Here is a 23,193-nt window from a genome sequence, read left to right as displayed (position 1 = left end):
AAGAGGCGAATGGAGAGCAGCTGCACATGGCGGTTGTCCTGTTGGAAAGGAAGCAAAAGCCCTCCACATCAGCTGCTCCAGGCCCCTCTGTGCACAGCCCCAAAAATCCACGGGGCCCCACACTTGGGGACAGCACCCAGTGGCCGTGGCTGGGGGCACAGAGCCTTACGTTGTCCAGCAGTGGCCAGAGCGCGCCAGCCAGCCGCAGGGCGATGGGGCTGGGTATTGCGAGGTGTCTGTGCGAGAGCAGAAAGCTGAGCACCGCGACGGTCATCTCAACGATGTCTTCATCTGCATCCCGCAACAGGTCCACAAGGCTTTCTGTCAGGCTGTACATTCTAATGTTCTGCATGGAAGACAAGGCAGGGCAAGCCCACGCTGCTGCTGCTGCTGCTGCCGTGGAGCCCAGGGGCCGAAGGGCTGTCCTGAAGCACTCGGGCAGCTGAACAGCAACACAGGAGAGCTGGGAGCAGCTGCCACAGCTCCCAAAGCCCAGCCAAGCCCAAGGGGCTGCTTTCCCCAGCCCCACGCTGCCAGCACAGCTTCAGCCGCTGCTGTCTTCTCACCATCGAGGGGTCCTTGCTGAGCTGCACGAGGCCTCTGAGCACCAGGCGACACATCTCCCTGGACGTGCTCTGCAGGCGCCTTGCCATGATCTCCAGGAGGCTGTCACCCCATTCTTTGATGTCCAGGAGGTCCAGGACCTGAAAGGCACAAAGCAGTGACCGGGGTGCCCAGCTGGCAGGAGCTCAGAACTGCACAGGGCTGAGCCAAGGCAGCAGCACAGGGCACGGGCACCGTCCCAGGCAGCTGCGGCTGTGAGAGGGCAGAGAGGTGGGAGGCAGCTCAGCTGTGCTGCCCATGGGGCTCACCTCCACAAGGAACGCCATGGCAGGCAGCTGCCAGTCTGAAATGTCTTGGCTGAGGAGCTCCAAGAGGCAGGAGATGAAGCTGCAACACCAGATCATGGAGACACAGCGCATCTCCCTGGTGGGGGGGAAAAGGCATCATTGCCCCTGAGCCGAGAGGGCAAAGCTCTTCCAGGAGTGACCCACGGAGCTCTGGTCTTTTCCCAAGCACCCCGTGGGCGCTTTGGGAGGTGGCTGTTCCCGGGCACCCTCCTGTGCCAGCCTTTTCCAGTCTGCTCGTCCTTTTCTTTGTGACAAAGCCCTCTCACCCATGCCCATGGGAACTGTGTGGGGCACCCTGGGCACAAGTGCTGGGGGCAGCAGGGAGAAGGGGGTCTCACCTGGCCAGGAGTCCCACTGCATAGTGGTGGGTGTCAGTACAGAGCAGCGTGTCCCAGCCAGCCTTGCCTTCCATGGCTACCACAACACGCTCACACTGCACTCGGCAGAGCAGGACCTTCAGGGTCTGCACTGCAAACCTGTGTGCAGAGCAAAGCCCAGGTGATGCTGGCAGCCCTGGCTCCTGCCTTGGAAGGGATGGGGACACTGGGAGGACTGGGATGGAGCACCTTTGGGGGTTGGTGGCAAGGCCCAGTTGCTCCTGGCACCCCTTCCAGAAGGTATCAACCTCCTCTGGCGTATCCAGTGCGCTGATGTAAACTTGGAAGAGCAGACACAGAAAGAGACGGGGAAAATACTCCAACACTATAGGTGGGCACCAGGTCAGGTTGAAGACCCTCCACAGGGTCACGGTTGCCTGCAAAAAATGAACCACCCAGAGACAACACTCAGTGCCCAGTCATCCGTGTGGCAGGGCTCGAGCATGCCAGGGAGAGGCCGGGGGAGACACCTCGGGGTGACCCAGCCTGGTGCCCCTGAACCTTGCCCCTAAGGCAGGTTTCAGCGCAGTGCCTGAGGCAGAGAGATGCAGCTGGGGGGAGGACAGAGAGCTAGCTGCTGGAGAGGTGGCCTAGGGGCAAGCCAAGGTCAGTTGCAGGAACTCACAGCCAGGGCAAAGACTCCTGTGCTGTCCCCATCGGAGGTGTACACACTGTCCACTGGCCAGGCGTTCAGCACATTGAGGAGTATCTGCAGCGCCGGCTCCGCAGTCCCAGTGGAGGACATGATCACTCCCCACATGGCCGTAGCAGCTCTGTGGGGTCAGAGCTCTGTGTCAGGGGGGTCTGGGCCACAGCACTGTGGCCTGGGCTGCTGCAGGGGCCCGCGCTGGCCGTCAGCCCTGCCTCTGCCCACCGGCCCTCGCTGGCAGCACCCAGCCAGCCCACGGGGGTGCAGGCATCTTGAGGGGCAGGGAGGGAGCGTGGCAGCACGCTCAGGGGCTGACATGGCAGCACTGGCAAACGGAGGAGCCAGAGGCTCCTGGAACTGTCCCCCTGTCTGGCAGTCACCAGGGACAGGCTCTACAGGGTAACGGGCCGGGGAACCCTAAACCCTCAAGGCAGGTGGGGCTGCCGTACCTGTCACCCGATGGGGCCCAGCGCAAGAGAGTCATCAGCACATCGCAGGGGTATTCCCTGGTCAGCTCCAGAAGGGCCTTGTCCAGCCTGTGCCCAGCAGACTCATTGGCCGTGAGCCACTTGTGGATGTACCTCACCATGGCTGGCACCTGCAGAAGGCCCGGGGAGACTTGGACACCTGCCCGAGCAGCAGGTTCCCCAGCTTCCCCTGAGAAGTGCTGCCCTTCCTACCCTATTGGTCTGGGCCTCAAAGACTGAAGGAACCCAGCAGAGCTGGCTTGAGGCGCCACACAATTCCTGGCCACAGGCTGCTTACTTGCTTTGGATTGGAGACCCCCTTCTCCACAAGCAAATCCAGCATGGCAGCCCCGGTCTCATCAGTGAAGAGGGGAAAGTTTGCCAAGAGCCCAGTGCCCACACCGGTGGTCTCTTCCCGCCAAATACACATGATGAATTCATAGATCATCTGCAGGAGAAGGGCAGGAAGAGAGGGAGAATCCATGGAGTGCTCCAAGCACGGTGCTGGGCTGAGCAGTGACAGCAGGCCCAGCGCAGGTGGGGATGGCTGCAGTACCTGCGCTGTTCTGCGGAAGCGGCCACGGGCAGGGTCCTGCTCTTGTGTCGGGTCCATGGCGGCACCTGGCAAAGAGCGAGCGCAGCCAGGGCTGAGGGGCTGTGGGAGAGGCCGGAGAACACAGGCCAGCCCTGCATTCCCAGGCAGGGACAGCCCTGGGATGCTCCAGGGATGGGGTGTGGCTGCCTGGGGGTTCAGCCCCAGCCCCTCTTCTGTCCTATCCATGGGCATGTTGGATGGGATGGGATGGGATGGGATGGGATGGGATGGGATGGGATGGGATGGGATGGGATGGGATGGGATGGGATGGGATGGGATGGGGCTAAGCTGGCTGCCGGCACCAGCCCTGTGGCCCAGCTCTGCTACTCACCCTCCTGCAGCAGCTGGATCTGCTCCAGCTCTTCAGGCTGCTGTGCTGAGGGAGCTGCAGCCTCCTCCTCCTCCTTCACCCAGGCCAGCTTGGGCACTCTGGGTGGTGTCTGCTCCATGTCACTGTATGGAGTTGGGACTGCTTGCAGGAGAGATGTCTTGGAAAAGCTCCAGATGAACAAGTGCTGCAGTTGTGCCTTGTAGGCAGCTGCAACAGAGAAGCCTTGGGAAGGCTACAGGACACCGTGTCCTGCAGTCTGTCCTCGAGGTCACCTGCAGAGGAAACGCTTTGGAAAAGCTCCGGGTCAGTAAGGAACAAGCTGGCTGTGTGGGGGCTCCTCACAGCACCGCTCTCTCCGTCCTGTCCCGACGAGTGCACCGAGCACTGTGGTGTGGCCGTGTCACCGCCAGCACCTATGTCACGATGTGTCACAAAGGGTCACCCTTGTACGCTCTGTCCCTTTCCTATTGCACGGTGACCACGGTGTACTGTGTCACAAAGAGCCCTAGGACACACCTCCACGTGCCCTGGGGACACCCACACCCCCCCCAAAGTGGCCCAGCTTGCAAGGAAGACGTTCCCCCAAGGTTCGAGGACAGCCCAACAGGAATTTTAGGAATGGCTCAAACAACAAGCAGATGCTCCTCTGCTCTGCCTGCTCAGGGCAGCAGAAGGAGCCCCCACGGTTGCCAACACAGCTGCAGCAGGAAGGGCATCGGGGCCTTCCACAGCAGCTGCCAGGGCCTCTCTGGGACAAGACCCGGTGCTGGGTGGCCGTCACACACACAGGAGTGTGACACAGACACGGGACGTATGGCCCAGGGCACGAATGCTGCTCTGAGTCCTGGGAGCAGTGAAATCAGCAGGTGTGGCAGAGTCCCTGCCAAAGGAGACCTGCCGCCTCCAAGGCCTGCCAATGCTGGTGCCTGCTCCTGCCACAGAGACCTGTGTCCCCTGGGGACTTCTCTGCCAGAGGACAGCCAAAGCCCCCGTGCATTGGTGTGTGTGCTCCTTTCTGCAGGCGGCTGTTGGCAGGAGCACCTGGTGGCAACACTTGGTCTCTGTCAGAAGCTGTTACTCCTTCCTGGAATGATTTTTGCTTGGAAGTGATTATGTGCAGTGTCCACGCATCTCCCCAGCCCATCAGTGCCTCACACACGAGGTGACCACCAAGCCACTCTCCGGCCATCTGACCCGCAGCTGAGCCCTTCCCAGAGTGCCCGCACCCGCAGGGAGCGCAGGGCTGGATTTGGCCGCCAGAGAGTTGGTGACCCTCGTGAGATCCTCGGTGCATTTAGTTCCTACAGGAGTGTGGGCACCACTGGGAAATGATCTGCATGCCTTGTTAATTGGATGTTCTTCCACCGCTAGCCTGGGGCAGGATCTCTCCCGGTCCTCCTCTCAACTCCCGGGCCTCTCCTCAGCCAATGAGAGAAGGCACCAAAATAATTGAGCCAATCAGAGCGCGCGGCGCTGATGACTCCTCAGGCAGTCCCAGAGCGCCCAGAGCTCCTCACCTGGACTCCACCCGCGCCCCGCCCCCAGCGCCCCCCGCCAGGAGAATTTGGGGAGGGGAGTATCGCGTTTTATCTTCTTTTTTGTTTTTCTAGACTCGAGATTAAATGCTCTAGACATGGAATTTCGTGTTCGGACTCAGATGTTTATTAATTCTTAACTATATAACAGTGAGTTCTACAGCACTTACAGCTAACAGGCTAAAAATGGCGACGTACCTCTCTCTACAAGGCCTTTTAAGGGCCAATGAGTCCAATTAAAAAAAGACACCATAATAGCCCAAGAACCAATCACCCGTGACCTGCAATGTGGAATTTTCTATCTAATTACAAAAGTACCACCTATACCCGCGAAGAAGGTGAAAAAGAAAGGAAACTCCACCCTAAAACCTCCATCTTGTTTTATATGTATTAATATAGTTTAAACCAAGAAATTCTAAATTTTCCACCATGGGACATAACACACTTCTATTCAAACTACACACCAGCGATCCCAGTTCTATCACACAATTCTGGAAAGCTTCTTCACGGCCTCAGGTCAAAAGCAGTGTTTTCCTGGGGGTCAATGCCTGTCAGCAGAGAAAGCCCAAACCCCTCAGTTTCCAGGGTTCCAACAGGGGGAGGTGTCAGACCCTGCCCGGCGCTGGCCATGGGGCGTGTGGCGGGGGCCCGGAGCTCTTGGCTACTGTGGGCTGCTGGGGGGCTGCTGAGGGGCATCCCCGGACCTGTGTCCTGCACACACAGCGCTGTTCCAGGAGATGGTTTAGTCCGAGTGTCACTTCATTCACGGCACCGACCGGCTGAGGTTCGTGGAGAGGAACATCTCCAAGCGGGAGCAGTTCCTGCACTTGGGCAGCGATGTGGGGCTGCACGTGGGGACACCTCCCCCCTTTGGGGACAAGGCTGCCAGGCACTGGAACAGCGACCCGCAATGGATGGAGTACAGACGGGCTGCGGTGGACAGGCACTGCCGGCACAACTACGAGTTGTCCAGCCCGTTCCTCGTGGAGCGCAGAGGTGAGCGTGGGGCAGAGCGTGTCCCCTCGGGCCCTGCCCTGGGAATGACCCTGGAGCCCCTCAGAACCTGCCTGGGAATCACCCGAGACACGTCAGCCCTTCTTGTGCCCATCCCCGGGGCTTCCTGCCCCCTCATCCCAAGTGACTCCAGTGGCTCTCCCAATTCCTCTCAGTCCACAGCCATTCCATTCCCAGTCCACTCCCAGTCCTTCTAACTCCACTCCCAAACCTCCATCCTCTCTCCCAGTGCCCTCCCAGTGCCCTTCGAAATCTCTCCCTTCTCCCCCAATGACCCCCCAGTTCCTCCCAGTCCTTTCCAAGTCCTTTTCATTCCAATCCCAAACCTCCACTCTCTTTCCCATTGCCCCAATCCAATCCACTCTCTCCCAGTGTTCCCCCACTCTCTCCAATTTCATTCCCAGTCCCTCTCAGTGCCACACCAGCCCTCTCGTGTTGGGGACCTGGTCCTGGTGGCCACCACATGCCCTGAGAGCTCCTGCTGGCCCTGGAAGAACCTCACCTGGATCTCAGCAGGGTAGAAATCCATGGAGCAGAGCAGGCAGCTGGGGCCGGGCTGGGAGCTCGAGGGCCACAGTGAGATGGACACACTGGGGGGCACTGGGACAGAGTAGGGACACACTGGGATCAGCTGGGGGGAACAGGGTGGGGTTTGAGTGAACCTGGAGGGGATAGAGAAAGATCTGGATCTGGAAAGCAAGGGTTGGAATAAGGTTGGCTGTGATGGGAAGAGACTGGGAGGAGTCCTGGTGAGTCCTGGTGAGACCGGGCAGGGACTGGGAGAAGGTTTGGGGGTCCTGGGCTGGTGGGGGGCAACTGAGAGGGGGTTATGGGATCGTGAGAGGGACAGGAGGAGCGTTGGTGGGTCCTGGGGAGGCCGGGAAGAGATTGGGAGGAGGATTCAAGGAGTCCTGGGTGGGCTAGAGGTGACTGGGAGGGTGATTGGAGTAGCTTGGGGTGTCTGTGAGAGATTTTGGGAGGTCTTGACGCCTGTGGACCCCCAGAGATGCCGCCAGACACCGCCCGCAGCAAGGTGCTGATGGGGATCGGGGGCTCCGTGTTGGGTTTCATCTTCCTGGCGTTGGGGCTCGGCTTCTACCTGTGCAAGAAGGTGTGTGTGGGGGGGGGGGTCCCGGGGTGCATATCCCCCCTCCCCAATAAAGCTTCCCAGTTAGACCCAGTTTCGTTTATTGTGGGGCGGGACTGGGGAGGGACTTGGGGGGACCCCGCGGGGGGATCGTGACTGGGGGGGAGGGTGGGGTCCAGGTGGGGAACACTGGGTGCTGCGGGTCTGCCCGGCAACCGGTGAGTCATCACAGCCGCTCTCTCTGATTGGCTGGATCTTCTTCATCGCATTCTCTGATTGGCTGAGGAGAGGCCCGGCAGTTGAGAGAAGGAACAGGAGAGATCCCGCCCCGAGCACAGGCACGGGAACAACAGAGCCAGCCTGGGCACAGCGAGGGAATTTATTACCAACCAAATCACAGAGGGACAAGGAGAAGGGAGAGAAATTTCTTCAACGCCTTCCCCCCACCCCACGGAGATCACCAGGACCACGGATCACCAGGGCTCTGCCCAACGGGGGTCACTGGGGATCATCTAACACCGATCCTCCCATGGGAAATGGAGCTGGAGCAGAGCACGAAGCTCTTCCCACACTCGGGACACTCAAAGGGCTTCCCTTAGTGGTGACTCCGTTGGTGTCGGGTCAAGGTACAGCTCTGTGAGAAGCTCTTCCCACACTCAGGACACTCGTAGGGCCTCTCCCCAGTGTGGATGCGCCGGTGGACAGTGAGGTTGCCATTCTGCTTGAAGCCCTTCCCGCAGTCGGGGCAGCGGAATGGCCTTTCTTCTGCGTGTATCTTCTCATGCAGGAGGAGACTGGATCTGGTCTGAAACCTCTTCCCACACTCAGGACACTCGTACGGCCTCTCCCCAGTGTGGATGCGCTGGTGGTCCTTCAGGGAGGAGCTCCACCGAAAGCTCTTCCCACATTCCCCACACTCATAGGGCCGTTCCCCAGTGTGGATCACCCGATGCCGGATCAGGCCAGAGCTGTCGCTGAAACTCTTCCCACATATCCCACACTCATAGGGCTTTTCCCCAGTGTGGATTCTCTGGTGTTGGATCAGTTTGGAGCTATCTCTGAATCCCTTCCCGCACTCCCCACACTCGTAGGGCTTTTCCCCAGTGTGGATCACCTGGTGCCGGATCAGTTTGGAGCTGTAGCTGAAACCCTTCCCACATTCCAAGCACTTGTGGGGCTTCTCCCCTCCAGGAGGCTTCTCCACCAGCTCTGAGCTCTGCCTGGATCTCCGGCCGCCTTCCCGGCTCAGGGAGGGTCTTTCCTCCTCGCAGCTCCCTGGGCTGGGTTTGCAGCCCCTCCTCATGAGGGATCTCTGGGACTTGTTCTCCTCCTCCATGCGCCCACGCCTTTGGAATGAAAAATCGTGGTTTGAGAGGAAAAAAAAGAGGAGAGTGCTTTAGGTTGGGGGTTCCTCCTTACCCAAGTTCATCTCTGAAAGGTATTGGGCATCTTGTATGTGTAAGAACCTCCAGAACATCCAGCTTCAACCCAAAACTCCTTTAAACACCAAAACCCAGTTAAATAATCCCCCAAACATCAAGGTTCTGCAAACATCCCCTCCAAAGATAAAGATTCAGTCCCTGTAAAAAACCAAAACAGTAATTTTTAGCCAAATACAGATCAGCAACACCAAGATTCACCCCTGTGAAAATCGTGGATCCCCTCCCCAGTCACCGGCTGCATGTGGGGAGACAACGCGCCGGGGGCTGGGGGAGGCTGCAGATAAAGGAAGGGCTGGAACCTTGTGGTGTTTACTGATTCTGCTCCTCCTCCTCCTGTGTCCCTACTCTTTCTCACATCCCTGTTCCTCCTACTATTCCTCTTCCTCCCGCAGAATCTCACCTTCTCCTCCCACGTATATCTTTTGACCATTTGGTTCTTCAAGCCTGCTTCTCCTTCCCTTCTCCTGCTGCCCCCAGGCCCAGCACCCACTGCCGGCTCCCTCTTCCCCCCAAACCCACAGCATCCCAGCGCAGGGGCAGCGATGGAGCTGGGGCAGCTCGGGCTGGGGCAGCGCTGGGCTCTCGGCCGCTCCCGCCCGCACTCGCTCCCCACTGCAGCCGCTGCCGCCACCACAGCGCGGGGGGGCCCGGCCTTGGCGCTCCCCCCCTCCCACCTCCCCAAATTCCCCTGCCGGGGGGCGCTGGGGCCAGGAGACAGACGAGTGACAGATCAGGGGGGCTGGGAAGAGTCGGCAGCCAGAGAGCACTGAAAATCTCAGCAGGGACTACAGTGGGATCTTCGGGGACTAAACATGGCAGGGCACCCGTGGAAGGTAGGAAGGGAAGGCCAGGAAGGGATCCCAGCAAAAGGGATGATGATCCCAAAATATCTCTGAAGCGTCCCTTCGGAATATGTTGAGGGAGTTTGCACATTCTCCCAGAGGTAATCAAAGACATGGACACCCAGGGAGGCAATAAGGAAAGTCGAGAAGGGATGGAAGGTGTCGCTGTGCTAGTAAGGGATTGGGTGAAGGGGAGTGTGCAGGAATATGGTTCAGTCAAGATGCAGCAGGAGCAATCTACGTGGGAAGAAAAAGGGTGATGGAAAAGAGGAGGAAGAGAAAAATTCTGAGGATGGGGATGTTTTTCAGCAAGCTCTCATCCTCAGAAGTTGCCAGCTGCTGCAGATCCTTTGTATCCCCGGTTGCCAGGACAGGCACACAAGGAGGTCAGGATTGCAGGGGGTTTCTCTGTGCTGGGCAGCGGCAGGAGCGGGCGCAGAGGGGCGGCACCGGGAGCACGGGCTGGGGGCCTGTGGGGAGCTGCGGGGCCGGGCCGGGGCTGTGGGGCAGCCGGGGCTCAGCGCCGGGCGCTGCCTGAGCCCAGCACCCCCCGGCAATTGCAGGCCCGGCAGTGGCCCCCGGCCCCCAGGAGGCTGCGGGACGCCCCGGCCGCTGCCCGGCCCCGTGGAGCTGCCGGCCCTGCCCGCCGGGGGGGCCGCGTTTGGACACTGCGGCAGGACAGGCACCGGCTCTGGGATACGGGCTGGCCACGGCAGCCACAGCACAAGGAGCAGCAGGACAAAGGAACAGCTGGGAAATGGGGATTGGACGTGCAAGCATCGAGATCAGCTTTTAAGCATTTTCCTTGGGTCACTGCAGAAAGGAATGATTTAGCAGAAAGCTCAGCAGCTGTCAGAGGATGAGCACCCCCAGGCACTGAGGGGGCTGCAGGAGGGGCAGAAGAAGCCCCTGGAGCACTTGGTCACAAAGGCACAGCAGGGGAATGCAAGAAGGGAGGAGGAAAAGGCCAAGGGGAAGGCAAAGGCCATGGCAGAGTTTCTACAGCCCCTGAGGGATGAACCCCAGGGCCCAAGGGGGCCCCAGCACCCAGGGGCTCTCACATCCTTACACCATCTTCAACCAGGTGCCCTCCTCACACTGACACCATTCAGTCCTTGATGGCAAAGATGCTTTCTGGGGATGCCCACTCACACAGGATGGTAAACTGGATTTTGCCTTTGAGTGGGAACAAGAGGTAGAAGGGAAAATGGAAAAGACATGGACGGTCCTTCTGCAGGGATGCACGGAAGCACCAGCCTTATTGGGGCAAATCTTGCAGAAAATATCACAAAAATTTACCCCACCCCCAGGGATTGGGTTAATGCAGGATGTGGATGACTTGCTGCAATCAGGAGGACAAGAAGTGGTAGAAGAAGCCTCTGTGAAATGGCTGAATGTTCAGGCTAAAAAGCATCTTTAAATATTTGAAAAAAAAAAAGCACAAATGGTGGAGGAAAAGGTTAAATATTTTGACTGAAGGTTTGTGGTGTATTGACCCAGAGAAAGACTAGGGAATCTCAGAAGTAACGTTAGCCAGAACTAAAATGGGACTGGGAGAATTCTGATAATTAATAGATAATTGCAGGACCTGCAATTGGATCCTCAATCCTGGATTGAAGATTCTCTGTTCTATCTAGAAGATTGTATGACTTTTTAACCCCAGATAGCCTCAATGTTGTGGTATGGACATGAGAAACTGCAAAATTTCAGAAAATGAAATAAAACCAAAATGACTGGTGCCACAGCCATGGCTCCTCCAGAAACAGAAAAGAAATTTGAATTGTATATGGATGTTAAACAGGGCCATTCCCAAGGAATTCTTGTGCTAAAATGTTTAGCCCAGTGGCCAGAGTGGCCTCATTGTCTGCAGAATTGTGCAGCAGCAGCTTTAATGAGACCTGAGGCCCAAAAACTGATGGCAGCAGATCTCCTGTTGTTCAAGTCTGGCACCAAGTGAAAGCTTTGATAACCAAAGGAGCCTCTACATGGATGAGCAGTGCTCGGTGATTACAGAATGAAACTTGTTCAGTGGCACAGGAGGATTTAGAATTGAGGACAGGGCAAGGGTTTAACTCAGGCTCCTGATTGAACAGCCTGCACAGGGGGCTGGGAACAAACCCATGACTGCATTCGAGTGACAGAGCTCCAGAGCCAGGCTGGGAGAGATTTAGGAGAAATTCCCTGGCCTGAGGGACAAAATGTGTTTATGGATGGGTCTGCAAGGGCAGGAGAAGGGAAAAGAGCTCCAAGACATGCTCTGATGAAGGAAAGGGAATTAGACCAAGCTCAGGTTACCGCCTGCATGGTCAGCTCAACCGGCAGAGCTGGGTGTGCTTGGAAGAGCCTGGCACTGAAATGCCCTGAGCAGGAAGGCTCAAATATCTTCTGGTGACAGCATGGCAGCTAACAGGGTGGCAAAAGCAATTCTGACTTCTTCAGCAATCTCTGTATCGCTTATGAAGGTATTTCTTAAAGAAATAATTCCAAAAGAACAGATTGCAGAAGCTACAGACTGAGATTGAGAACTCATTTTACAGCAAAGATCCTTCAGGGGGTTATGGCTGCTTTAGGAAAACAATGGGACCTCCACAAGCCCTGGCACTCCCAGAGCTCAGGTCAGGTAGAAAGAAAAAAAGGGAAATAAAGAAACTCCTTTGGAAGCTGGTGATAGAAACCAAGATGCCATGGCTACACCTTTTGCCATTGACTTGGGCAAGAATAAGAGGCAGACCTAGGGCAGATATGGAATTATATCCCTCGGAATTGATCTTTGCAATTCCTTACCCTGGGAATTCTCCACCTAGTGCGGGCTGGAGATAAGGGATGGATATTTCAAGCAGTCTGTGGCCAGAATCCTGTCTCTTGTGAAATCTCTGCCACAGGAAGCTGGGCTGGCACAGAGCCTGCCTTGGCACTTTGCTGTTCACAGCATCCACCCAGGACTCTGTCTCTCAATTACACTCACACACTGGGCTGCCTGCGATTCCATTGCTGGAAAATATACCAAATCTAAATTTTTTTAATATTCCATTTTACTAGTCAGGCTCGGTTTGCCTTTCTCTCAGGAAATAAATTTTAAAAGTTTTTTTCTAAGGAATGTTAGACCACTCAACAGAGATGAGTTTAACATCTCAACAGACTGGGAATAGCCCAAAACATATCCACAAAGAGAACGACATTCAACAAAACATCAACGAAACACCAGCAAATATCCAGGAACACCCACCCCAGACACTGCCCCGGCATAGATGGAGACACCTGGTCTGGAAAAGACTGAGAAAGAAATCCAGGAGTGGGACCTCATTAACATCACAGGAGGAGAAATCCAGGTCCAATAGGAAACCAAATACTAAGAACTACACAACCTGGAAGCAATAAACACTAAACCAATGGATTTCAGCGAGTTCAGAATGTATAATTTCAGGAAAAATCTAGTAAAATTCACATCTCATGGAATGATTTTCTCTGCACACTCAGGCTATGTGAGGATGAAATTATTTCTGTTGCACACCCGGGCCAGGATCAAGTAATGCCTTGACTCTCTAGCATTAAGATATTGTTGGAGAGGTTTTGTTTTTTCTGCACTTTCAGTGACAAGATTACACCATTAGAAAATTTTTTCATAATAATCCTACTTTTATATTCTGAGTTGGGTTTGGACCAGGGGTGTGAAATCAATTTTTACTCCTAGGAGAAGAAGTAGAAAAATCTAGATTGCATTGGATTTTCTTTGTGTATATTTGTGGGTGGCTCTTAATGATGGCAGAATTTCAGAATGGGTTTTTTGATGCTCACCTTTATGTTGCATTTTGCAAAACTAGAAGAGTATTAATGGTGAGGCTTCAACACATAAACAGTTAGAACAAAATTGTTAAAAAAAGAGAAAAGAAAAAAAAAACAGATTGTGGAGGTGCACTTGTGGATCACCTAAGGGCTGCTCCGGAATAGAAGCATTGCATCCAGGCACAGCCACAACAGGAGCTTTAGAAATGCAAATTAACACTGCTAGGGCAAATTGTGCACAATGAATCAGGATGATCTTCATGCCTGGGGAAGGAATTTCGGTGATTGCCTCCGTCTCTCACCCCAAGCTCTGCCTGCTTGCACAGATGGAATTTGCACAACTAAAGGCAGAGCCCATAGTGAGGATATCTGACTGCAACAGAAATTGGTTAAGCTGCAAAGGGAATCAGCAAACGGAGAATGTTGGGAAAGCTTTACTAAAAAAAGTGGGGGGGAATCATCCCTCTCCCTGCTCCAACCTGTGCTGTCACTGTCCAGGTTATATAGGGTGTATTGGGGCACTGGGGTGTTTTTGGTGCCACAAGTTCAGGGAAATGAGTTGGAAATCCAAGTATGTGGTGATTTAATTAGAGAAAAGTGGTCAATTGATGCAGCCCTGGATGGAGGGAGCACCCAAAAACGGAAAAAAGATGAACAGACACCAGAGCCAATCCTACAACACCATGGACCAGCCCCTGGGAACCCTAACGAATTCATATCAGGACACAGAAAATCCATCCATAATTTAAGTGGCAGAATTAGGATAAAAAGTGTCCTCAAAATAATAACCAACCAGACAGCTCCAAATCCTGACCTTCCTGACGACCAATCCACTGAAATAAGGAAGGAGACATTTCACATGGGATAGGATCAGATTATCTATTAACAGAGGGAGGAGGAGTTTACGGAAAATTACATGACTCAAACTGCTGTTCACAAATAGATGATAACTGAAAAGTGGTGAAACAGATAACAAAGGAAATAAGAAAGTAGCTCGTATTCCGGAGAAACGATGGGAATGGGACACGTTTTCGTGGTTCCCTGGCAGACCATGGCTTAAACGAATGCTGCTGCTCCTCTGACGTGCTGCAGCAACTCTCAGCTTTTTACCATGCACGACACCTTGCGCCAAAGAGGACACAGGAAAAGAAATTGAGTCAATGGAAATTAAAAGTTAGTAAAGGCAATTCTTGAGAATATGAGAAAAGGAGGGATTGAAAGCAGTAAGATTAATATCGTAGTAGGAGTGCATATTAACGAGGACATGCAGTAGGTGGATCGGGAAGTCTGAACCTTCAAAAAACGTCAGCTAGAGGGGAATGGGAGAGGGAGGTGCAGACGGGAAAATGAGGATAAAAAGGAGACGGCGCTTTAGAGACCGCATGGCAAATGCCGCATGGCCTCTCTCTTTGTTCATCAATAAAGTCACTTTTACAGGACTCCTCTGTCTCCTGCGGGCACACAAACCTCTGGCCACGGGAATTTTCCCGCACAGCCCCGGGCACAGGGCAGACACCTCTGTGCCACCCACAGCAACCGGGACGAGCCAGCGCTGCTCCGGCACCGGCTCCTGCCGAGGCCCCAGCGGGAAGGAGACCGCGGGCAGCCGCTCCCGCAGCGCCCTCAGCCCAGCGCCAACACGGGCCGGCACCGGCACAACCAACCCGCCAGAGCCCCCTGCCGCCCCCGAGGCCCGCAGCGAGCCCCGAGCCCCCGCACAACCGAGCGCGGCTCCCACCTGCGCTGGGGCCGCCTCCGAGCTCCGCCGCCGCCTCCCCGGGCTCCGGCCGCTGCCGCCGCTGCCGGGCCCGCACAGACGCTGCCACAATGGCGCCTTTGCTGCTCTGCCCAATCAGCGCGCGACAACCAGGAGTGACATTGGCACAATCAGCCAATGGCAGCGAGGGCCGGGCTCTGCACACGGCCCAGCCTCGGCCCGCGCTCTCAGGGCCCCCCGGGCTGTGGGAGGGCAAAGGCGGAGATGAGGAACAGCCCTGGAACGGGCCGGGCCCGAGCCGCCATTGGCCTGGAAACACAAACAAAGTTCTCCGCAGCTCCCGGCACGCCTTTCCCAGCCCCGTCTTTTCGGTGGCTCTGGCTCAGCGGGAAGCCCTGGAGCCTCACTTCTGCTACCTCCTAATTAGGAGCGTCAGTGCATGGCTTTGATTTCCCCCAAAATGGGAAAACTGCCCCAAACCCCAGGGGATGAGTGGACGGGTGAGATTTCTGCAGAAAACTCCAAAACCTCAGAGCAGGATAATGAGAAGTAAATGGAGACCCTTCAAACCAGCTTTCCACACGCCTCCCTCCTTCCAGCTGCACCTCCTTCCCCGGCAGTGCAGGGTGTGAGAAACGGCGCTTGCTCTTTTAAAACTTTCAGCAATTTCTTAAACCTTAGAAAAATACAGCAAAAGACTGAATTAGGAGAAATATCAGCGCTGGGAGCACTGGACTAAACCCCCACGTGCTCCCCTACAGAATGGATGTTCTGCCTTTTATGCCCCTGGGCCCTCCCAAAGTCTTGTCGCTGAACTCCTTCTCTGCCGTCCATTGCTGGAGACTCCTTTCTTACATCTGCACTGGAGGTCAGGTGTAGGAACAAGCCGGCCCTCCCCAAATGCCCCGACTGCCTGAGCCATGTCGTGACAACAATGCAAGGGGGAGGGGAAAGAGGACTATGGGAGGATATATTACAAGAACATCGTTATACATCCACAAAACTTATCTTAACATACACACACTGTTCATCCTTTAATTGTGAGAGCCAACCACCACATTGCTCATCTGTAACAACAGCGACTGCACTGGCCCCCCTAGATCAGAGGGGGATGGAGCCAGTGCCAGTCCACCCGAATCGGTGAGGGCAGAGACTACCCCCAGCCCCCTGGGTATTGCATCACCCTAATACATATTTACAAAAGGCTATACATATTCAAGCACTTAAACAGAGTTTCTCCCCTGTCCTACCTTTTTCAAGCATGTGCAGTTTTCCCAGTCCTCATCATTTGTTACTTTTCAATACATTCAACAGGTGTGAATTCCTTCACTGGTTAAATGTTAACATTACAACAACTCTTCACCAACATTCACAACACAACATTCGCATTAAAATATCTCTAAACTTTAGGAAAACTTCTTTTACAAAAGTCAACCCTAGAAAACACATATTATTCACTCTAACAATTGCTAAAACAGTGTAATATAGTTATCACAATGGTCTTGAGATTAGAGCCAGGATTGGACTAAGGAGTGTGACTGGGGCTACCATTGGGCTTACGACTAAGAACGGTGTTGGCCTTAGGGCAGGAACTGGGCCTGAGTTTGGGAATTCAAGGTAAAGCTGGCATTGGAGTGTGGACTGGCACTCAAAGCTGCACTTAGGGCTTGAGACTACCATTGGAGTTGGGCTTAGAGTTGCTATTGGGGCTGGTTTTGCCTTAGGGCTAAACGTGGCATTTGGTTTAGGGCTGAGCATTTGGTAGGGGCTGGAACTGGGGCTGGGCTTTGCGGTTAGGGCTTGGATTTATATTAGAGCTGGAATTGGGGTTAAGGCTAAATGTGCCATTTGCCTTAGGCCTGGCCTTGAGATTGGCTCTGAGGCTGCATGAGTCTGGCACTGGGATGAGATTGAATCCAGGAGAGTGAGTGTGTCTCAACATAGAGTGAGACTGAGATCAGGATCAGGGTGAGCTTTGGGACCGAGCGCACGCCCAGACGGACAGGGGAGATGTCACTGCAGGATGTCCCTGGCATCGTCACAGCCCTGCTCAGGCACCACCAAAAGGCAGCAGGAGCTGGCTGGTCCAACATCCAGGTGCTTCCAGCACCGAGAATATCCCTCTGTCCAGTCCCTTCGGCTGTCCTGGACAGGCTCCCTCCGGGCTCTTTGTCACCTCCTCGATGGCAGAGCATGGGATATTGAGTGGCTTCTAGGACCCTGCAGAGTCCTTGAGGAGGGCAAGCCTTGTTAGCCACAACCAAATTCTCTCCCTGTCATACACAGCATTCCCATCCTGCATCCAATCCCATCCCTGTGCCACTTTCTGGGAAGAAAGGAAGCCCAGTCAAATCCAGAACAGTGGGAACATTCTGACAGTTCTCTGAGAAAATCCTAATGTATTTAACACTAATGCTCCGAAGAAGATCAGATCTTGATCTGTAAACACATTCCTGGTACTCGGAGGCCATCTGACCAGTAGAGTGGGGGAGCTTCCTGCAGATACAAGAGCCTCCTTGGTTTCATGTGAATCTTTCCCGCTGCAAAGCGTGGGGGGTTCCCCACTGGAACAGGGACAGCGTTCTGGGAACTGACTGTAGGCTGAACACAAGTGGCTCCAGGACACTTCCTGCCGGGACACTTGCCTCTGGGAACAGCTTCTTGGAGATGGCTGGGCTCCACTTTTTATTTCCAGGCTTTCCTGCCCATCTGCATCCTCAGGGATGAGGCTGTTTGTCTCATAGCCGTGGCTCTGAGGGAGCAGGGACGCCTGTCCAAAGGGCTGCCTCCCTCTGCACTCTGGCAGCTCTCACCCAGGCTCTGGCAGGGGTGAAGGCTCTTGCAGAAATATCCCAAGGCTGGAGATCTTCCTTACCCTGCTCCTCCACTGCTGATACCACAGAGTTCCCTGCACATAGGAACATCACCTTTTCTTCTGCAGGAACCTGTTCCAGCACAACACCAAGGGTCTTCTCCTGTGGCACTGCCACAGCATCCTTAAAGCTGTGGACTAGCAAGTGACAGCTCCTGGAAATTGCTGCTGTGTGTCTGGCTGCAGGAAACCCCTTCTGGAATGCCCTTGGTCTCCATTTTTTGCTTTCTGGACTTTCATGGCCAATCTGCATTGATTGCCAGCCAAAATCGCGAGGGTGCCGCGTGAGCAGCGGCCGAAAGCGCTGAGCGGGGCCATCAAACCCAGCCCAGCAACTCCCGGCGTTCGCCAGCCCAGAGGTGGCGCGGACAGCGCGGCCGAGGGTGGAGAACCAGCCCGGCTGTGCGGGAGGGCTCTCACAAAGCGCGGAGCTCGCCAAGCCAGTCCAAGTTGCTCTCGGCGCTGCCCAAGGCCTCGAGTCAGGCCCTTCTCCGGGCCCCCCGGCATAAAGCCGCCGCCGCGCCGAGCGGGGATCGGAGCGGGCGGAGCCGCGGATGAACCGGGCTGGGGGGCGGCGGCGCCGCTCAAGAGCGGGGCTGACCCGGGGGGCACCGAACCGGGCCGGGTTCCCTGCGGGATCCACCGGCACGAAAAAACAACACGGGGCCGCAAGAGCCCACGGCGGGGAGGGGCTTTTGAGTAGCTGCCCCACGCTAAGAAGCCAAAAGGCAGCGGGAAGGGGGAGGGTGCCGGGCTGTGCCGGTTCCCCGGGAATACCCGCCGGCATAAAGCCGTAGGAGCAGGGCCCCGAGCCGAGGAGGAGAGGAACGGCGGAACCCACCCGGTGCTATGGGGGTCCCTGCATCGTAGGCAAATTGGTTTTACTTTCCAAGACGAACCTAAAGCCTTCTTTTTCTACTCCTTTCTTTTTATTTCCTGTCTTTTCCCTTCTTTTTCCTTGTAGCTGACTGGGAAGGCAAGATTTCTTGCGAGGACTTATAACTGTCTATCAGGAAGTTGGGCTTTTGTTGTGAGAACCGGTGATTTTTGGGAAGAATGGGACTAAGAGCAAGGAAGGAATCCCCAGGGGGAAGAAGAAATGGAAATATATCAACAGATATACCCTTAAATAGCTCCCTGGGAAGAAAAATACCCGTTGAAAATATGACTACAACGCCAAAGAACTTAAGATGATACAGTATTGTAGAATAGAATAGACTAAAAGAGAAATTAAGTCCGACTATGTTTACTGGCCATGAGATGAGTCAAGTAAGGAATAGATGTGTCAGGTTTAGAACATCCATGTAAAAGCTAGGAGCAAGCCCAGTACTGATCTGGAAGAGGGGATTTCTCACTGAACAACCTTTCTAGCTCTGGCCTCTCAGTCCTGAATTTCAAGGGAAAGCTACTCTACACTCCATTCCATACAAACAGAAAATCCTGGATTTGGAAAAAACACTTGCTTAGAGTGTGCCTTGTTTTCCTCCTTCCCTTTTCCCAACTCCTGCCTTTTTTTCTCTCTCTCTGTGAATGCAAATTTTTGCTGTACACTTTCCCTCAGATAATTTAACTGCTTACCATATCAAGTGTAACACTTGTTCTTCACCCAAATTTAACATGAGCAGGTGCTACTTCTCTTTCAGGTAAAGATCAGAGCTTGAATGCAGTGATTTCAAAGTGAATAAATTACCTTTCCCTCTTTCAGTCGGAAATGAGCTACTGTCACCTGCACTTGCCCTTCCCTTCCTCTCCTGAACCACCGAACAGCCCCACTGGGATGGCAGGAGCTGGGCCTGGGAACTGCTGCCTTTGGAGTTGCATCTCCTCCTCCCGTGGCCTCTGCTCAGAGCCCAGAAGTGCTCTGAGAACTTGAAGTTGTGGCAGCTGGGTTAGAGCCTACATGGGAGGAGGAGAAGGTTCACCAGAGCCCTTCTCCTGCCGTGCCAGCTCCAGGGCAAGGAGTGCAATGGAAGCCAGCCAATGTCCAAAGCCCATCTGCTCTGCCAGTTCCTGTGGGAATGAGCTGCTGCAGAGGGGAAGATTTGGGTGGGAATGTGGTTCTCTAAGAAGGCCATAACTAAATGCTTGCATGGGGATTTTGGCTTCTGGAGCAGTGGGGCAGGGCTGTTGTTGGTTCCTACCCCTCCATCCCATGATGATGTAAGGGGTGAGGGATGCCATGTGTGCTGTGCACTGGCAGTGATCCTCAAGAAATCCTATGAATCCTCTCCTTCGAGATCCTTCCCTCTCCTAGTCAAGGCCATGGGAAAGATAGGACTGAAAAAAAAAAGTGCTCTGTTTTGTGCCCTTCTTCCCTTGTGGGGTGAGGGGCAGGAGGCAGAGGTCCAGCTTGGTCTCTCTTTGACCTTTCCTTTGAGACAACACTGTCTGCTCCCACCACAAAGGCACAGAGGGTGCTCTTTGCCCCCACCAGTGGGAAGTGGCTCTGCTGACCCCACTAAGAGTGCTAGAAGATGAGTCTGTGAACTAAACAGTTGAATATTGCCTAGAGGGGGGTAGCAGGCAGTAGATGTGCCACCATTCTCTTTCCAGGAGCCCACGGGGAGTACTCGACGGTGAGAGAGAGAAACAGGGACACTGAATGGTGATCAAAATCCAATTTTTACTGAGCACTACATGTGCTTATAGACCATTTACAGGAAGGCTGGTAATATTTTCCTGCAATCACATAGACAAACCTTACATAGACAAACTCTCACATAGACAAACTTTACATTTGGACTTAGTAAAATCTTATTTCCCATAACCCAGACTTGATCCAGTCCTCTTGCACTCAGATCTCTGTTTGCTCTTGCCAGGCATCCTCGTTGTCAGGCTGCATTTGCTGATTCAATCTGCAGTACTATCAGTCTCATTTGCATTACCCATATCCACACCTCCCCCGTTTCTTTTAACTAAAAATACACTCTTAAGCGATTTGTCGAATAAATTCTTAACACACTGTAAAATACAAGGAATAACTACTACAATGCATAATATGATGCCTAATACATACAAACCTATTTGAACTAAATTCCTAACCCAGCCAGTGAGTCCCCAGTGCCCTAAGAGCCAGTTCAGCCAGTCGTACCCATGATCTACCCGAAGTTTATTCACACCTTCTTTCAGGGCTTGAGTGCTGGCATAGATGGGCTGGGAGTGGTCAGAAAGGTTAAGGCAACACATCCCATCGAATTCCTCAGGCACAGGCGGCGGCGGAGCTCGGAGGCGGCCCCAGCGCAGGTGGGAGCCGCGCTCGGTTGTGCGGGGGCTCGGGGCTCGCTGCGGGCCTCGGGGGCGGCAGGGGGCTCTGGCGGGTTGGTTGTGCCGGTGCCGGCCCGTGTTGGCGCTGGGCTGAGGGCGCTGCGGGAAGCGGCTGCCCGCGGTCTCCTTCCCGCTGGGGCCTCGGCAGGAGCCGGTGCCGGAGCAGCGCTGGCTCGTCCCGGTTGCTGTGGGTGGCACAGAGGTGTCTGCCCTGTGCCCGGGGCTGTGCGGGAAAATTTCCGTGGCCAGAGGTTTGTGTGCCCAGAGGAGACAGAGGAGTCCTGTAAAAGTGACTTTATTGATGAACAAAGAGAGAGGCCATGCGGCATTTGCCATGCGGTCTCTAAAATGCAGCCTCCTTTTTATCCTCATTTTCCCGTTGCATCTCCCTCTCCCATTCCCCTCTGGCTGAGATACTTGGAAGGTTCAGACTTCCCGATCCACCTACTGCATGTCCTCGTTAATATGCACTCCTACTACGATATTAATCTTACTGCTTTCAATCCCTCATTTTCTCATTTTCTCAAGAATTGCCTTTACAAACTTTTAATTTCCATTGACTCAATTTCTTTTCCTGTGTCCTCTTTGGCGCAAGGTGTCGTGCATGGTAAAAAGCTGAGAGTTGCTGCAGCACGTTAGAAGAGGAGCAGCATTCGTTTAAGCCGTGGTCTGCCAGAAAACCACGAAAATTTGTCCCATTCCCATCCTTTCTCCGGAATACGAGATATTTTCATATTTCCTTTGCTATCTGTTTCACCACTTTTCGGTTATCATCTGTTTGCAAACAGCCGTTTGCGTCATTTAATTTTCCACAAACTCCTCCTTCTTCTGTAAATAGATAATCTGATCCCATCCCATGGTGAAATGTCTCGTTCCTCATTTCAGCGGCTTGGTCAGCAGGAAGGTCAGGAGCTGGAGCTGTCTGCTTGGTTATTATTTCAAGGATACTTGTTAACCTAATTATGCCACTCAAATTATGGATGGGTTTTCTGTGTCCTGATATGAATTCGTTAGGGATCCCAGGGGCTGGTCCATGGTGTTGTAGCATTTGTTCTGGTGGCCGTTCATCTTTTTCCCTTTTTTGGGTGCTCCCTCCTGCCACGGCTGCATCAATTGACCACTTTTATCTTATGAAATGATAAAATGTTTGGATTCCCAACTCATTTCTCTGGACTAGCAAAAACACCTCAGTGCTTTGGGGAGAGGGATGATCCCCCCCCCAAACACTTTTTTTCATGAAATTTGCTCAATATTCTCCGTTTGCTGTTTCCCTTTGCAGCTTAACCAGTTTCTGTTGCAGTCAGATATCCTCACTATGGGCTCTGCCTTTAGTTGTGCAGATTCCATCTGTGCAAGCAGGCAGAGCTGGGGGTGAGGGGCAGATGGACTCAGGGAAATTCCTCCCCCTGGCAAGAAGGCCCTTGGGCATTGTCCACACTTTTCCAGAGCAATGTTAATTTGCATTTCTAAATCTCCTCTCCTGGCTGCCTGGAACTAGGATTTTCTTCCAGAGCAGCCTTTAGGTGATTCACACGTCCACCCTCACAATCTGCTTTATTTTTCTTTTTTATTTTTTTTAACGAATTGTTATTAACAGTTTATCCATTAAAGCCTCACCATTAATATTCTTCTAGGTTTGCAAAATGCAACTTAAAGGTGAGCTTCTAAAGATCCATTCTGAAATTCTGCCGTCATTAAGAGCCACCACAAATATATAGAAAAATATTCCAATGCAATCAAGTCTTTTCTGCCTCTTCTCCTAGGAGTAAAAATTGCTTGTCACACCCCTGGCCCAAACCTAACTGACAATCTAAAAGTAGGATTAATGTGAAAAGTTTTTCTCATGGTGTAATCTTGTCACTGAAACTGCAGGGACAATAAAAATCTCTCCAGCAATATCTTCAGTGTTAGAGAGTTAAGGCATTTCTTGATTCTGGTCAGGATGTGCAACAGAAATAATTTCATCCACACATAGCCCGGGTGTGCAGAGAAAATCATTCCATGAGATGTAAATTTTATTAGATTTTTCCTGTAATTTTACAGTCTGAACCCATTGAAATCCATTGGTTTAGTGTTTATTGCTTCCCGGTTGTGTAGTTTTTAGTGTTTGGTTTCCTATTGCACTCAGATTTCTCCTCTTCTGATGTTAATTAGATCCACATTCCTGGATTTCCTTCTCAGCCTTTTCCAGACCAGGTGTCTCCATCTATGTTGGGGCAGTGTCTGGGGTGGGTGTTCCTTGATGTTTGCTGATGTTTCCTTGATGTTTTGTTGAATGTTGTTATCTTTGTGGGAATCTTTTGGGCT

The 23,193-nt window shown here is 53.6% G+C and overlaps 1 protein-coding gene across 1 annotated transcript; it reads right to left on the bottom strand.

Moving 5' to 3' along the window:
* Nucleotides 1-7,561: 7,561 nt before the first annotated feature.
* LOC148217885 (uncharacterized) lies at nucleotides 7,562-8,302 on the bottom strand. The gene is made up of 2 exons (XM_088158323.1): nucleotides 8,081-8,302; nucleotides 7,562-7,996 (listed from the first exon to the last, which is right to left on the bottom strand). The coding sequence occupies exons 1-2, from the start codon at nucleotides 8,300-8,302 to the stop codon at nucleotides 7,562-7,564; spliced, it is 657 nt and encodes a 218-aa protein (XP_088014449.1).
* Between the last annotated feature and the right edge of the window lie 14,891 nt (nucleotides 8,303-23,193).

Source organism: Sturnus vulgaris, unplaced genomic scaffold (genome assembly GCF_052056855.1).
Source record: "Sturnus vulgaris isolate bStuVul1 unplaced genomic scaffold, bStuVul1.hap1 Scaffold_198, whole genome shotgun sequence".
Classification (NCBI taxonomy): domain Eukaryota; kingdom Metazoa; phylum Chordata; class Aves; order Passeriformes; family Sturnidae; genus Sturnus; species Sturnus vulgaris.
Note: the sequence above shows the minus strand (reverse complement) of the source record. Positions and strands in the feature narration are given on the sequence as shown.

Bases quoted from the DNA above. Each gene is read 5' to 3' on its own strand.
- LOC148217885 (XM_088158323.1), bottom strand. From the start codon at position 8,302: ATGGAGGAGGAGAACAAGTCCCAGAGATCCCTCATGAGGAGGGGCTGC. The intron at 7,997-8,080 runs GTGATCCACACT...ATCCAACACCAG, and splicing joins CCAAACTGATCCGGCACCAG to AGAATCCACACTGGGGAAAA.